The sequence below is a fragment of the Prinia subflava genome, chromosome 4, assembly GCF_021018805.1.
Source record: "Prinia subflava isolate CZ2003 ecotype Zambia chromosome 4, Cam_Psub_1.2, whole genome shotgun sequence".
Classification (NCBI taxonomy): domain Eukaryota; kingdom Metazoa; phylum Chordata; class Aves; order Passeriformes; family Cisticolidae; genus Prinia; species Prinia subflava.
In genome coordinates, this window is record NC_086250.1 from 70450921 (window position 1) to 70463460 (window position 12540).

Genomic DNA, 12540 nt, shown 5'->3' on the forward strand with positions numbered 1-12540 from the left:
TTACTTTCAAAGGGCTTTATATTACAAAAAAAACATAAGTCACAACGAATGTCTAAAATCCATTCAATGAGGCTTGTTTCCAGTCTGCTAGGAAAGCTACTTTTCTCTTCTGTATTCCCAGCCTACTGCTGAAAACGTGATTGCCAAAACAATGACACCTCGAGCTAGATTTTTAAAATCAAACTTGTTCCGCCAGATCCAGCACTCTGAACTTGTCCAGGTTGTAGAAACAAGCCTTCACCACTCTGCCTCCAAAATATCTTCCATTTAGATCCACAACGGCTGGAATTGAAACAAAGAGCAGATCAGCCAGCAGAAATTCAATAAAATAAACATCTCTTTAACTAAACAGCCTGACCAGTGAAACTGTTTAATCTCTGTACAGAAGTTAACTCTGAGGTTCACAGGACACAATTTAGGATCCTACCTTTGATGGCAGATTCAACCCGTTCAAACTCTAAAAATATTCTTACAGCTTCATCATCAGGGGCGCCAGGGATCTGAAACGAAACAAAAACCCCAAGTAATTAGAACAGTAGTGAGAACATTGTTTTCAATTGTTGTTTTTCAGCAGTGAAAATAAAAACGAAATAAAAAGGTTCCAAAACTACAATACTCAAATGGTTTTTGCATGGTTGCTATTATTAGAAGCTTGTGTCTTACACATACAGAAAATCCAGATTTCAAACACAGTAAAGGACCCTGAGAGATCTTCTGTGTATGCTCCTCTTAGACAGTAACACTGCAGTTGTGAGGGATGAGTGCCCAGTTTACCTTCAGAGCAGCCAAAAACAGAGAAGACTATGTCTTACCTCAAAGATGACACATTTCCCAACCTTGCCATATTTCTCACATTCCTCCTTAGTTTCAACTTCAAGGTCTTCATCCACCTCCCCAGCACCGACCATATTCTGAAAATCAAAGAACAAACCCAACTCACTGGCTGGAGTCTGTGCAGGTGATTGTGCAGACAAATCACAGATCCTCTGGGAACTGTGACCACGAACACTTTAAAAGATTAAGAGCTACAGGAGGAGACAGTTCCCTGTCCATAAGGCAACTGCACAATTTAAAGCAGTGTTGATTTGAAGTCACATAATTTCTCCAGAACACAGAACACCACGTGGATGCAGGCCAGAACCATTTGAACTGTGCAGAGTCTTGTATCAGGAACAGAGGTTTAAACATTTCAGCACCAAGACACGTTCCCTTGCTCCCAACTCACCCTCAGTAAGACCACTTTAGTTGGGCATTTCAGTATCTCAGTCAAGGGGTTGGAATCTGCCTTCTTGCCTGTTTCTGTTTGAAGACAGAACAGTGAATCATGGAATAATTTAAGATTAAAGTTCAGTTACAGACTTTTATCAGAATCATATTAATCAAACAATGGAATAAAAGCCACAAAGTGTAATTTCATATTGGTGAGGAACAGTTATTCACAACTTGTAGCTATCTGGAATGACAGTAAGCAGAAAAATCAATTCCAATGGTGGGAATTAAGCAGTAACACTGACAATGTTCCCTTCTTTGAGGGAACTAATTCCTAAATTCAGAACTGTATCATAAGAACTGTAAGACTGAAAGTATCCTGACTTCTGCCACTTGTGCTCAGAAGCCTGGAGGTTGTCTTGAGATCAGACAAGAGCAGGGAAATGAGGGCAGTATCAAGAGGATGGGAGAGGGAAAAAGCCATCAGGGCAGAGCAGGATCAGCCCTGGAAGTGAAGGTGCTTCCCCAGCACCAAAGGAGGACAACTGATGGAGGAAGGGGAGGATGAGCTAAAAAAATGCATACAGGATCACTTCACAAAAAGATAAAAAAATGTGAATTTACACAAGAACAAATATGAGTCATTTTTCCAGTTGCAATGTTTTCAACAAATGGTAAACAGAAACCCAGGACACAATTACCTTTCTCTGTAGATTCACCAACAATGATCTTGCCACCCCTCTTGCTTGTTTTCTCTACTGACAGGGCTGTGCTGAGCCCCTGTTCATGTTTGCCCAGCCCCTGGCCCTCTCTGAAACCATATTTCTGCATGATTTTGTGGGCAACTGTCCCCCTGCAACGAGAAAAAAAAATCAATTAAAGGTTTCTTCCACAAAACATTAACACTGCATTTCTCCTGAGTGCCCAAATATTCTACCTGCTAGAATTTCCTTACACAGGGGGCAGAAAGTACAGGAGCTTCTACAAGTGACATGATCCTTTCTAAGCAAAAGGCTAAAAAGTCTGGCTGTGTAATGCTGAAAGGTTAAAACACTAAGTCACAGAAGAAATAGCCAATTGTGTGCTCAAAGTAAGGCAGGTTAGCTCAGATTTTTAGCCCTTCCTTCAGTGAAGTGAGGGTTCCATGGTACTAATTAGAGGTGGTAACAATGCACAAGCTGGTCCAACAGTACCAAGTTTGGTTATCTTTTCCTGGACAATTAAAAAAACCCCACCAAACTCAAAAACAAGCTGTTTTCAGCTATAGATTCACCTTCACTTTGTTGCCACAGTAGTTAACACGAGCATCACATATAAGGCAGGAGATTAAATGGGCAGATTTGCAGCCACTGCTACTACATTCATGCAAAAACACTGAATTTTTGAATAAAGCAGAGCTGAAATGATCTGAAACATCAGATTAAATTTGCTGGTATGTAGCAAATTGAAGACAAGGCTGGAAAAGAAACCTAGAAGAACTACCATGCCACCTATGCTTTCAAGTACACTCCATTGTTTGGCTTGTATAGGCCATAAACATTTTATGCTGGATTGTGGCTTAAAAACACAGCCTTGAATGCAACCACTTCAGATGTGTTTCCCCCAGTCCTGTCAATCCACATTTTTTCCTGTATCCTGCCAGTCTGGACTCTCTGAACTCAGACTAAGCACATGCATGCAACGGGTTGTGCTCTTCTCTCCTGACAAACTATTTCAGCTTTCGTTTTCACCACCTTCCAATGCCTTTTCCCACAAAACGTGCAGGAGTCACTCATTTACCCCATGTTGGCAAGGAAGGAGTTGCTGGGGCCCGTGGGGGAACGAGGTCTCTCTGGCTCATCATACACTGGAGGAGGAATTGCTGCTTTGGAAGAAGGTGCCCGAGGTCTTGACTCCTCCTCATATGGGAATGATGCTACAGCTGGAGAAAACAGAGACATTTGGGTTTCTTTCAATAAAATCCTAACAAACTAGGAAAAGATCTTCCACATAAATCCAAATCAGAAGAATTCTGATTCTTTTGCACACGCTGTTTTAACATCCCCTCACCCCTCTCTCTCTCTCAGAAACAACATCTCAGTTATTCTGGGTTTTCCTCACTGGATGTAGATTTCCACAGCTCTATAATGCACTTTTAACCTTCTTATTAAATGGAGAAAAAGAACATTAAGAGGCCACCTGCACTACAAAGAGTTTATCCAGTTCCTATTCATCAGGAACTGGATTATGACAAAGATGGATCAATGCACACAACTCAAGGCCCAAGGACTGTAATAAAAATACACTGCACATTTGCAGAGAAGAGAAACCAGTCTATGAAAAAGAATGAATACAACTCATCCCACTGGGAATTACTGAACTGCAGCCCTTCCTGGAGATGGAGATGGATCTGGATAGCTCAGTCATACTGGCTGGACTATTGAATTACCTTCCCCTGATAAGTCAAACAGCAAAATGAAAAAGAAGTCTACTAGAACACTAGAAAAAAACACTTTTGAATGGGTTTATGGACTTTTATCAGACTGACCTAATTTTAGAATATAAGTTTCTTGTACACAAGCTCTTGTATCGTATCAAATAAAAGGTCAGATGAAGTTTGAGGACGTAATATGAGGCAAAGTAATTCCTGTTTAAACAGCAAATGGATTGGACTATGGGACTTCTGCTACACAAATATTTTGTTGTTTTCTTCCAGTCTGTTTGGTTCAAGTTGTTTTCTTCAAGTAAGAAGCCATACAAAGGTTTCTTTGGGAGATCATGTCACATTTTAAAAGCTCTCCCCTTAAGGCTATTTCTACTATTTCTAGCCTATATTTATTTTTTCCTTGACACTGATCAATTGCCCTCAATTATTTACTCAAAACAATGTCTTTCTGTTTTGAATGTTCACAGATGTCAAATGCTTTCACTGTATCATTCACTTAGGCTTTGAGGTATTTTTTGTATTTTAATCTTCTCATAAATACAATGAGAACTCCCAAAGAAAAGTTTGTGTGCATAAGATTTTTTCTTATTATACATACTGGTAATTATTTTAATTTTTAAAATTTACGGCATTTAGACATGGAAAAAAAAAAGGGAATGGTTTTGTTCCTATTGCAGGATGATGCCATCTCGTGGACAACTGAGGTCCTCACACCATCACTGCACATAAGTCTTTTCAGCTAAATTGCATCCCTGAAAAACTTTAAAAATTCTGTCTCTAGTGCATAAGTCCTTTAGAAAAGATACTCACTAAGTACCTCCTCAAGGAAAGAGCAATGGAAAAATTCCCTCTCCACACTGTGGAGGCTTCTAATCCACCCAAAGAAACCTGCCTGTGACATTTCTTCTTTCATATCAGAAGTGAGTAGCTGCACATGGTTGTAAGAGCCCAGTTTGGCAACTTGTCCAGCAATACAGAAAGATTTCGTCACAACAGAGATGTGAAGCAGGGCAGCATCACAGGTCCCCCAAAGTCACCCTCCATGAACAAAGAACTTGTTCATGTCCTGCTGTTACAAAGAAACCAATGGGAAAAGCAGGAGGACTTAACTGAATAGAAAGTTGAGTGAAAAATTAACATTGGTTTAGGGAAGAGGATTTTGCAGTACTCACGTTCTTTGTCCTTCTCAACGAGAGAAGTGGGTGGTGCAATGGCAGCTCCTCCCATACCTATGAGCAAAATGGAACACAAAACATTTGGAAGATATCACAACAGACCTGAATTATTTACTGTAACTTTGTTGCTGAAAGAGAATAAAGACTGATTTCTTTTATGCAAAGACCTATTTGTGATCCACATCATCTGACAAGCTCTAAGGGCACTGATATAACAAATGCAAGAATGGAAAGCTGCAATAGTGAAAACTCAGTGATTCCCACAGCCTGACTTTATGTCATGCCTCATCCCTTCCCTGGAACCTACATCATGTAGGAACTCACAACAGGTACCTACAAACTAAGGTTCAACACAGGTATTTCCACAAGTAATTTGGCTGCCATCTGCCTCCATGGAAAAATACCAGTCTTCTGCATTCTATTATGTTGTAATAAAATGCCAGATTTATTCTAAAGGCTCAGAATGAACAGTGTAGTCATGTGAGGACAGGGAAATACAGAATCCATGAAATAGGACTGTGAATTCCCCTCCCTCGTTTTCTCCCCTTCCCACACCAAACCCACAAGCAGCTCCCTTACTTCTTTTCCGCCTCTCCCTTTCATAATCTTCATCTTCATCAGAATCTGGATCAGGTCGTCTTGAAAACCCACTGGCTTCATGTCTGTCTTTACGCCTTCTAGGAGACACACAAGTTAGCATGAGAAACCATGGAAGTCAACTCTTTGTTTGAATTTGTGATTCCACCTCTGCAGAGTGAATTATTCTGCTCATTGAACACGTTTCCCATGAAAGTGTAAGTTAATCTTCACCATTTGTTTCTTTGCTTTTACCTTCATGGGGCATTTTTGGTGAAACAAAAGATGGATCTAAACCAAAATAATTTTCCCCTTGCAAATCAGCCAAGAAGAATGCATGGAAAGGAGAAAGCACCTGAATAAATCCTGTCCAAACAGACCTGAGTGACTGAAAGTCTACCATGGAACAGAGAGCAAGGTAACAGATATTAATTAATCAATCACCCTGCTTTGGACAGAATCCCTTCCACATTTCCCATCACAAGCTATACAGAGTAATATCATTTACTCAATAAAAAAACATCCTCATGCTTAAACATCAGACTGTTGAGAAGCTTGCTTGGCAATCAAAATAGGATTCAGGAATAACTTCTAAAATGAAGTAAGGAGTGCTTCAGCTGTTATCTGATGTGATCAGGAAATCACCTATTTTAATACAACAAAAAGGAAAAGCACTTGTCCTCAAAAGTTAAGAGCACCATCTGCTGCACAAATCACATCTCATTCCTAGCACAGCCATCAAAACTGTGCTAAAGGATGAAAAAAGCAGCCCTACTGTGGAAGCACACTGAACTTCTGAATCTCTACACTATGAAATCAAAACAAATGTACAGCCTGCACTCCCAAAGCACACATCTGATGCAGGTTTAGCTGAGATTGCTTCCCCAGTTTGAAATCAGGATTTATTATGCATTTTTTGCCCCTTTTCTCTAATGTTTATAGGTATAAATGCTCTTGGCCCACACACAAGTACAAATACAACCAAAGAGCAGTCAGTGCTGAAGCTGTGGGAATGACAACCCAGATTCCTGAGTCTTGCATGCCAGCAGGGCAGAGCCTCAAGCATTCCTTCTCCATCAAAACAACAAAGAGATGACCAAGAGAAGACAGAGAAGACTAAATGACTGGAAATATTAATTTCCACAGTCTAAAGAGGGCAGCAGAACTGTAATTCCAGACTTCAGATGATTCATACTGTGATGAAGATGGTTTATTAATTTCATTTGAAATGAGCAAATGTGATCTGCCTGGCTGGCAGACATTTTACCACTTCTAACAATCAGATACTGAATCTGCATTCAACTTCCTAAATATGATTACAGAGACTCCTTATTTCAGGGAAAGGGCATTAAAAATAAATTATGTATTTTCTTTTGTCCAGAGACAGTAGATTAATAAACACATCATTAACTTACTTAATAATTACTGAGTGCAGGGTATTAAAAAAGGAAATGCAACTATGCCTTTCAATGGCTGTGCTAGCTACATTTAAAACTGAATGCATCCATGGTTGAAGTTTGCAGTTTTTAGAAGAAGAAAGGATGGTTCATCACTGAGTGTGGAAAAGGTTTTTCTGTAGTCAGGTGACACTGACATCAAATACTTTAAAACACCTGCAAGGTCAAAATCTGATAACAATGCATGAAGTACCCAAATACTGCTGCTATTATTGAAACAAAGCAAATTCAGAATAATTTTGACATGAGTCTTTCAGCCAAAGAGGCTGCAAAGCTGATAATTCTTACTGTTTTTATATTGTTAGGTGATTTTTACCAAGAGCACTAAAACATATTAATTAAAACACTGCACTTGTTTCTGCAAGCACGCAGTAGTCACAAAACCTCTAAGAACTTCTGTGAAAGCACGGAGATAAAATTAAACAAACTGACATGCCTATTCTTTAGATAAGAGTCAGGATGCCAAGTGTTTGAACAAAAGCCTTACTTTTCTCTCTCCTCAATCTCCTTTTGCCTCTCCAGCTCCCGCTGCCGCTGCCGTTCCTCCCTCTGACGTTTCACCACCTTCTCGTAGTCATTTGGGAACATGGGATCATACTCATCTGCCAGGGGAATCAACACATCTCCTGCAGAAAAACCACTAGGGACAGGATCCTGAAAAATAAATATGTATATTTTTTTCAGCTGAGATCTGAAAACAACACCCAGTTGGATAGCAAAAAATTTAACACTTCCGATTCCTGACTTCTGTAATGTCAGGTAATATCCTAATTCCACTGGTGCTAGGAGAAATCTTGGCTTTATTTAAAACTAACATTTCATCCAGCCTCTCATTACATCAGATTTTGCCCATGGAGAAAGAACCATCCCCTCCCCTTGCAAAATGCAAAGCAGCAGCAAATCAGCATGGACATGAATTTTTTAAACCCCATTAATGCATTATTAGAAGCTTTATGGCATTTTGCTGCTGCAACCATCTGCCAGGGTCCTCCCACACAATCTCATCAGGCTTTTTATCAGCTGCTATTAATGTAATACCAACAGAGGCACACAGACTGTTCTCCTCTAATCTGGAAGAACCATTTCAGAACTTTTTCTCTGAAAAAGCTGCAGGGAGAGAGTTTTTCTTGATTCCTTACCATGAGAAATCCATTTAAAAGGTTAGGTGGCTTTTCTTTTATTTTTCAGTTGATTGTTATACAGGTCCAGTTCCAACACTGATGCAATCACAATTACAGTCATTATTTAGCTGCCCAAATTGCTGTCTTGATAAGTAATTTGAAGCTGTCCAGGATTCTAAGAACATTGTTTTATAATTGCACATTAACCATGGTAATTCCATGCTGTACCACACCGAAGTCTGAATAAAGTTGAAATGTTAATTAAAGAACTCTCAGCAGAGGAAGACATTCTCAGAAAATAATCACTATTTTTGACCACTAGGAAACATTCAACTTCCAAAATATGTGGTAACAGCTGCACTTTTAGCTGTTCTGCTCTTACCTTTAGCCCAGCTGCTACATGAGGGGGTGTGTCCACGATCTGTCTCTCATCAGAGGAGCTGCCTCGTTTCAGGTCAATCACTGGAGCAAGGACTGTGGTTTGTTTTGTTCTCTGACTCTGCAAAAATCACAAAACACACGATGTCTAAAAAAGGCAAAGCAGTTTTCTAAAAATCAGCTTGCTTGATGTACTTTGCAGTGGTAGGTGAATGGTCCTAGGTTTTGACTGGGACCAGAAATACACTATAAAAATTCATCCAATCACTTCAGGTGAGTTTGAACTCAGTTAGTCTCTAAGAAACTCAGACTTAATCTAAAGATCTACTGTTCTTCCCACTTATCATCTGATAAAGTATTTTAATCTCTTCTGAACTCTTGAGTTTTCTAATCCTATCCTATTCTTCTGTTAGGTTATGGATACACTGCACATCAGTTACACGGACAAAGAATATAACTAATACAGTAAATTTTATCCATGCAATTTGTTCCAATTATCAACTAAATCCTGCCTCCAATTTCACCAGCATAAATCAGGAGTAATTCCAGTGGAAAGATGCTGTGGCTGCTTAAGTATCTGGAATCAGTGCTAGTGCTTCTCCTTTTAGTTAAGTAGTGTCACTACAAAGAGCACCTGTGTCCTTCCTGAACCAAAATATCACACTGCTCAAAGAAAAAGGGTGAAATAAAAAGAAGCAGCAATAAAAAGAGAAAATGGCTCTGTCACAGCCTAATAAGAATCAGCTTGTACTCCTCCCTTTCACCTACTCTGGAAATACTTGCTGTAAAACTTTCTAATACATGTTTTGCAGGTTAGCAACAAGAGCCTTTTAAATAACAACCATGAAATGTTGTAATCATTAAATAATCAATCACAGTGTGACCTCTACTTACATTAAAAAAATTTATAAAGCTGAATCTCATTATCTTTAAAGCTAAACTTGAAGATCAGCTTTTGGTTCTGCTGGTGAAAAGCTCACAGGTTTGCAGCACATACATCAGTGCTTCCTTCAGTTTTAATTTTGCCACACTCCCTCTAAGAGACATCAAAAAAAAGCTTTTTCCCTGTTTCCCCTTCAGCTTTGCCAGGTTCTTTGCTACAAACTCACAGACAAATGCCAGCAAGTTTCCCCCAAATCAGTATTCTGAGGTCACAAACACAACACACTGAACACGAATGAAATCTGAAAAACAGGAAGCAAACCCACAAAGGGACTTTACCTTTGCTTGTGTGAGAGCTGCTTTCTTCACCTGCAACTGAGACTGCAGCAGTTTGAAATTCTTGGACCAGCCTTCTGTTTTGGAATCGCTGGTCTCAACCCCCAAGTCATCGTAAAGTGACATTTTCTCCTCAATTTAAAACTGAAAGACAAAAGAATTTCCAGGTTATTTGCTAATAGTTTGCATATATGGATACAGCATCTTTTATTTCACTTTCTCTAAAGTCTGAGAAAATTGACCTTTTTCTGGCTAGTGGTAAATACAAGCAACCAGAGCAAAGCTGTATAAAAGTAACAGTTTGAAAGGGAATGAAAACTGTTCAAGAAATAATTTAATCTTGCAGTGGAATATGAACAATTCGGGCTCAACAACAAGAAGTTTATTGCAGAAAGAAAAAGGAGGTTTTGAAGATTATTAAACTTCAAATGAAACTTTGGGATGAAACAGCAGGGGCTTGAAAGGCACAGATTGCCAGGATGAGGACAGATGATGTAGGAATTCCCACCTGCCACAGAGCAGTGGGATTTTGGCAGCAGGACTGATGCTGTCTAGGGGGAGACAGGATGCACTGGGGAATCACAGAATCAATCAGATTGGAAAAGACCTCTGAGATCATCGAGTCCAACCTGAGACTGAAGGCCACCTTGTCACCCAGACCGCAGCACTCAGGGCCACATCCAATCTTTCCCTGGACATCTCCGGGGATGGGGACTTCACCACCTCCCTGGGCAGTCTGTTCCAACACTTAACCACCCTTTCTGATAAGAAACTCTTCCCAGTGTCCACCCTGAACCTCCCCCGGTGCACCTTGATGCCATTTCCTATTGTCCTGTCGCTTGTCACCTGGGAGCAGAGCCCGACCCCACACCCGGCCGCCCTCTCCTGTCAGGGAGTTGAGGAGAGCCAGAAGGTCTCCCCTGAGCCTCTTGTTCTCCAGGCTGAGCCTCCCCAGCTGCTCCTCCTCAAACTTGTGCCCAGACCCTTCCCCAGCTCCGCCGCGATTCCCTGGACAACGCATGGATGTACGGATGAATGCAGGGAGGGCGCAGTCACCGCGGGAAGCGACAATGGGGCGACGCACAGGTGGATAAAAGGAAGGGTGGGCTCCGGGAGCAGAGGGGGCGAAGCAGGCCCTGACGCTTCCCCCACCTTCCCCACAGGCCCGCACCCCTCCGAGGAGCCTCTGAGCGTGGCACACCCACCCTGCCCCGCCTCCCCACACCCCGCGGGGCGCAGAGCCGCCTCCCCACACGGCCGGGCCCGGGCCCGAGCCCGGGCCCGCAGCCGCCACTCACCCGTCCCGGCGCCGCCGCCGCCATGAGCCGGCGCTGAGCACGCCGGGAAGGGCCGCGCCTGCGCCCCGCGCCCCGCGCCAGCGCCCCCCGGCGGCGGGAGGAGGGAGCGGCAGCGCCGCCATGGCCGCCCCTCACGGCCGAGCCAGGAGGGAGCGGGGGGACCGCGGGGGAGGCACGGGCGCTCCCGGAGACGGAGACAGGCGGCAGGGAGCGGAGGAGGCGGCTGGAATGCTGTCTTAGCTGTCCTCCCAGAGGCGAAGAAGCTGCCTCCCCGAAGAATAAGAAGCACAGGTTCCTTCGGGTTCTCACGGCGCACGTCGAGTGTCATCTGCGCTCGGAGCTTTTATTTGAATCTTAGAATCCCTGAACCACGGAGAGCGTCCGAAGGAGGGGATGGGAAAGGGTCTGGAGGAGAGCCCTGAGGGCACTTAGGTTGTTCTGCGGGAGAAGAGGAGGCTGAGGGAGGATTTCATTGGAGTCTTCAGCATCCTCCCGAGGGCAGGGGACAGGCTCTGATCTCGGTGGTGACAGGGACAGGAACCGAGGGCAGGGCTCTATTTATGCCCATCACTGTTTGATGATGCAAGACTGGCAGCAAAGCCAAACACAGCCTCCAGCCCTGAAGCAGATAGATCTGGCGCCTCAACCTGAAAAGATTACAAGCACTATCTCTGTGTTTATCATAAAGGCTTTATCTCCAGCATTGCTTCCGATGGTGCTACTGTGCAGTTTATTTCCCCGTGGTTAGCTGAAAAAATAAACAAATAAATAAAATAAGGCTACTACTTCCCCTCCTGCTTACTGTTTTCTATTAACCCAATCTTTCTAAACACATTTACAGATATGTCTCTTTTCATCATGACAGTGAAAGCTAAATATAAGATGAAATTATCTTCACTTTATTTATAGAGGATCTCCCTAGCATCTGCCTGTGGTTTCTCGCTTTAGCAATGCCTGCGTTTTTTAAAGGAAATGTCTGTAACTTTGTGGAAGAAAAAAAAGTCAGCAAAAACTAGTACAGTGTAAGAATCTCACTGAGAAAAGAACTATGTTAAAGGAAGGAATCAAATAATTAATTGCATCAAAAAGTACTGAGAGAAATCCCTGTGGATTGAAATGTCACAGCAATATCACTGGGAGAAGCTCAAAGGAGATTAGAGTCTGCAAAGGTGGAAAACACAAGAGCTACAGGAGATTGCAGTTCCTCCTCAGAACAAGTCATAACAGGGAGAGTAAAGGTTGAATTGTCAGACCTGTAAATAATAAATAACTACCTATTAAAGCCATGAATCAGATAACTCACAAGGAGAGAAGCAGCTCTTTGTTAAGACTGGAAAGTGCATTAGGCATGGATCAAAACCGACCCATCACTGTTTGTAATGACAGCCACATTGTATTTGTACACACCCATTTAGGAGCAAAGGAGACAAGAAAATCCTTCTCATTAAATTCACGGGGGCTGCAGGCAGAGAGAGAAACCTCACCCTGCTGCCAAGCTCTCAGACAGACTGGAAATGGAGGAGAAATATGTGAGGCCATCCCCAGCACTACACATCTTGAAGGTGGGTTAATTGTGGCTGAAATCTCCTGCAAAGGTGGGGGAGCACTGGCCAGCTCTGTGCCTCCTACAGACCCTCACAGATGTTGAAGTCTGATCTTCCAGATCATTTTATTTTTTTCCAT

The 12540-nt window shown here is 42.3% G+C and overlaps 1 protein-coding gene across 2 annotated transcripts; it reads right to left on the minus strand.

Annotated features, from left to right (window-relative positions):
* RBM17 (RNA binding motif protein 17) lies at positions 1-10999 on the minus strand. Of its 2 annotated transcripts, none has more exons than XM_063397088.1 (12): positions 10858-10999; positions 9563-9703; positions 8346-8462; positions 7330-7496; positions 5389-5483; positions 4807-4863; positions 2989-3130; positions 1911-2062; positions 1226-1299; positions 813-911; positions 428-500; positions 1-282 (listed from the first exon to the last, which is right to left on the minus strand). In XM_063397088.1, the coding sequence occupies exons 2-12, from the start codon at positions 9683-9685 to the stop codon at positions 179-181; spliced, it is 1203 nt and encodes a 400-aa protein (XP_063253158.1). In that variant the 5' UTR covers positions 9686-9703; positions 10858-10999; the 3' UTR covers positions 1-178. The 2 variants fall into 2 exon arrangements, with proteins under 2 accessions (XP_063253158.1, XP_063253157.1); XM_063397087.1 differs by having other exon boundaries at positions 5389-5486.
* Between the last annotated feature and the right edge of the window lie 1541 nt (positions 11000-12540).

Excerpts from the sequence above, each read along its gene's own strand:
- RBM17 (XM_063397087.1), bottom strand. The coding sequence starts at position 9,685 with ATGTCACTTTACGATGACTTGGGGGTTGAGACCAGCGATTCCAAAACA. Across the intron at positions 8,463-9,562 it reads CAGCTCTCACACAAGCAAAG|AGTCAGAGAACAAAACAAAC; the intron begins GTAAAGTCCCTT and ends TGATTTTTGCAG. Across the intron at positions 3,131-4,806 it reads CGTTGAGAAGGACAAAGAAC|CTGTAGCATCATTCCCATAT; the intron begins GTGAGTACTGCA and ends TGTTTTCTCCAG.